This window comes from Palaemon carinicauda, chromosome 20 (assembly GCF_036898095.1).
Source record: "Palaemon carinicauda isolate YSFRI2023 chromosome 20, ASM3689809v2, whole genome shotgun sequence".
Classification (NCBI taxonomy): domain Eukaryota; kingdom Metazoa; phylum Arthropoda; class Malacostraca; order Decapoda; family Palaemonidae; genus Palaemon; species Palaemon carinicauda.
The window spans coordinates 78199034-78201533 of NC_090744.1; the positions used below are offsets into that span (position 1 = coordinate 78199034).

General features: G+C 41.5%; 2 protein-coding genes across 2 annotated transcripts in view; one reads left to right on the top strand and one right to left on the bottom strand.

Annotated features, from left to right (window-relative positions):
- The window catches only part of LOC137659519 (hemicentin-2-like), a 639274-nt gene that overhangs the window by 524577 nt on the left and 112197 nt on the right, over positions 1 to 2500 (top strand). The gene's annotated exons all lie outside the window — the stretch shown is intronic.
- Positions 1 to 2500, bottom strand: part of LOC137659908 (uncharacterized) — a 56259-nt gene that overhangs the window by 52923 nt on the left and 836 nt on the right. The window contains exon 2 of the mRNA XM_068394678.1: positions 1 to 12. This exon is cut by the window's left edge and continues 128 nt beyond it. Coding sequence (XP_068250779.1) covers positions 1 to 12 — 12 coding nt within the window. The remainder of the gene's footprint in view (positions 13 to 2500) is intronic.

Here is a 2500-nt window from a genome sequence, read left to right on the forward strand (position 1 = left end):
ACTGCGACAAATCTGAAAAAAAAAATCTAATTTTTCTACTCCTGTGTTTATATAGTCAACATACATAGAATCCATCAACCAGATTAACACATACATACTGAATATGTCAGCTCAAACACACACATACACTAATATATATATATATATATATATATATATATATATATATATATATATATATATATATATATATATATATATATATATATATATACTGAATATGTCAGCTCAAACACACACATACACTCATATATATATATATATATATATATATATATATATATATATATATATATATATATATATATATATATATATATATATATATATATATATATATATATACATATATATACAGTATATATATATATATATATATATATATATATATATATATATATATATATATATATATATATATATATATATATATATATATATATATATACAGTATATATATATATATATATATATATATATATATATATATATATATATATATATATATATATATATATATATATATATATATATATATATATATATATATTGTACCAACCGTGCATTACAAAATTGTACATAGTTCATTTTGTGTATATACTAAGCTTGTATCTTCGCTCTTCCCTCGCACTAAAAAGAACCAGAATAAACATGACTGCTTTACTCCTCTGTAACAGTGTCTGTTTTTGAACATGAATTTTCTTGTTGCTTAGAGCTTTTGTAAATAAAGGAGAGTGTTCTATAATAAATTTACTCAGTTGCTTTCATACCATCTTTGAGTCACAACCTTCTCTCGGCCCGTTACATTGGTGACCGCGGAATTCGACTCGCTCCCCCCGCCTTCCACAAAACACCCGCCCCTCGCCCCTCCATCGTTGGTACTATGGCGGACTCTACGGAAGATGGCCCTGAGGCTGCCCCATTGAAACTTTCATCGTTCGCCAGAAAAGAGGCATTTGCTTAGTTCTAGCACGCAAAAGTCCAGTTTCGCATCACGGGCGTGACTCGTTCAGCTACCAAAGCAGATTATGTTCTCGCGGCGATACCCGAGGACACCTTCCCGGAAGTATCCGACTAGCTATGTGAACAAGGACACAACTCAATAGCGTATGACGCCCTCAAAACATACCTTCTGCAGCAGTACTCGCCGCCTCCAGCCGCCCGTATAGCAAAGCTTTTTCAGTTCTCGCAACAACCGTTGGGGGACCAAAGGGCTTTGCTTGCCCTCAGGAAAATGACTAATATCACTTGCCTGCAACCTGCCACATACGGCTCTCTTCGTGAGATGAACCTACTTCCTGCCCTTCAGATACGCCGTTTACCCGGACCTATACGCGCTGCCATACCCGATGTCGATAGTTTGCCAATAAAGGACTTGATGACCAAAGCCGATGCCCTTATGGACAGCCACTTCAAGACCTCCATCAACGTCTCCACCCCTGATGAATAGGATGCCTATTCAACGTCAACCGAAGCTGACGTGAATGCCGTAGGATATACACGCCTACCCCGTGACGTGCCGAAGCGCGATAAAGGCACCGACAACCCACCAATCGCTCGCGCCCCAACCCAAGACTTCTACAGCCACTTACTACCTCCCATCCGCCGCAGTTTTGCTACTACCACTTCAGATTCAGGGCAACCGTGAAGAAATGTGCCTAGGATTGACAGTGGCCAAAAAATGTGTAAGTAGGCCATCGCTCATGGCGGTGGCCTCCCGTGTTTCTAATCTTTTCTTTTTACATGATACAGGAACGGGCGTGTGATTTTTGGTAGACACGGGTGCTTGTCGTTCTCTTTTGCCAAGGGAACTCTTCAGGACACGATGTAGTCTTTCTACGTCTGCCGACGTCCGCTTGGTAGCTGCTAACAGATCTGCGATACCCACCGACGGTTACGGGAACCTCACATTATCATCCGGAAACGGTAAATTTAATTGGAAGTTTCTCATTGCTGACGTCACATTGCCAATCCTCGGTGCGGATTTCCTCTCTCATTTTCACCTTCTGGTCGATGTCGCCTACCGACAATTGGTCAACGCAGACTCGTACTTGTCGACACCTCTTCAACCCGCCCCCTCTAACCTCGCTCTCCACATCAGCGCACCCACGGATGCCTATGCCCACCTCCTCACGTCGTTACTGCCATTACTGCCAAGCACGGTATTTATCACCATATCAGACGTCTGGGACCGGAACGATTGGCAGCCGCCAAACAGTCGTTTGCCAAAATGGAGGAAATGGGCCTTTGCCAAAAGGCCTCCAGCCCATGGTCGTCAGCCTTACACATCGTTTTGAAGAAAGATGGCTCCCTCAGTCCGTGCGGGGATTACAGGCGCCTGAACATGCAAACAGAACCGGATTACTACCCACACCCAAACATTGCCGACATGACCTCCTACCTGCATAGAGCAAAGGTTTTCTCTACGCTTGACCTCCTGAAGGGGTATTATCAGGTGTCTATGAACCCAAGAGACATCCCCAAGACAGCCATCACCACT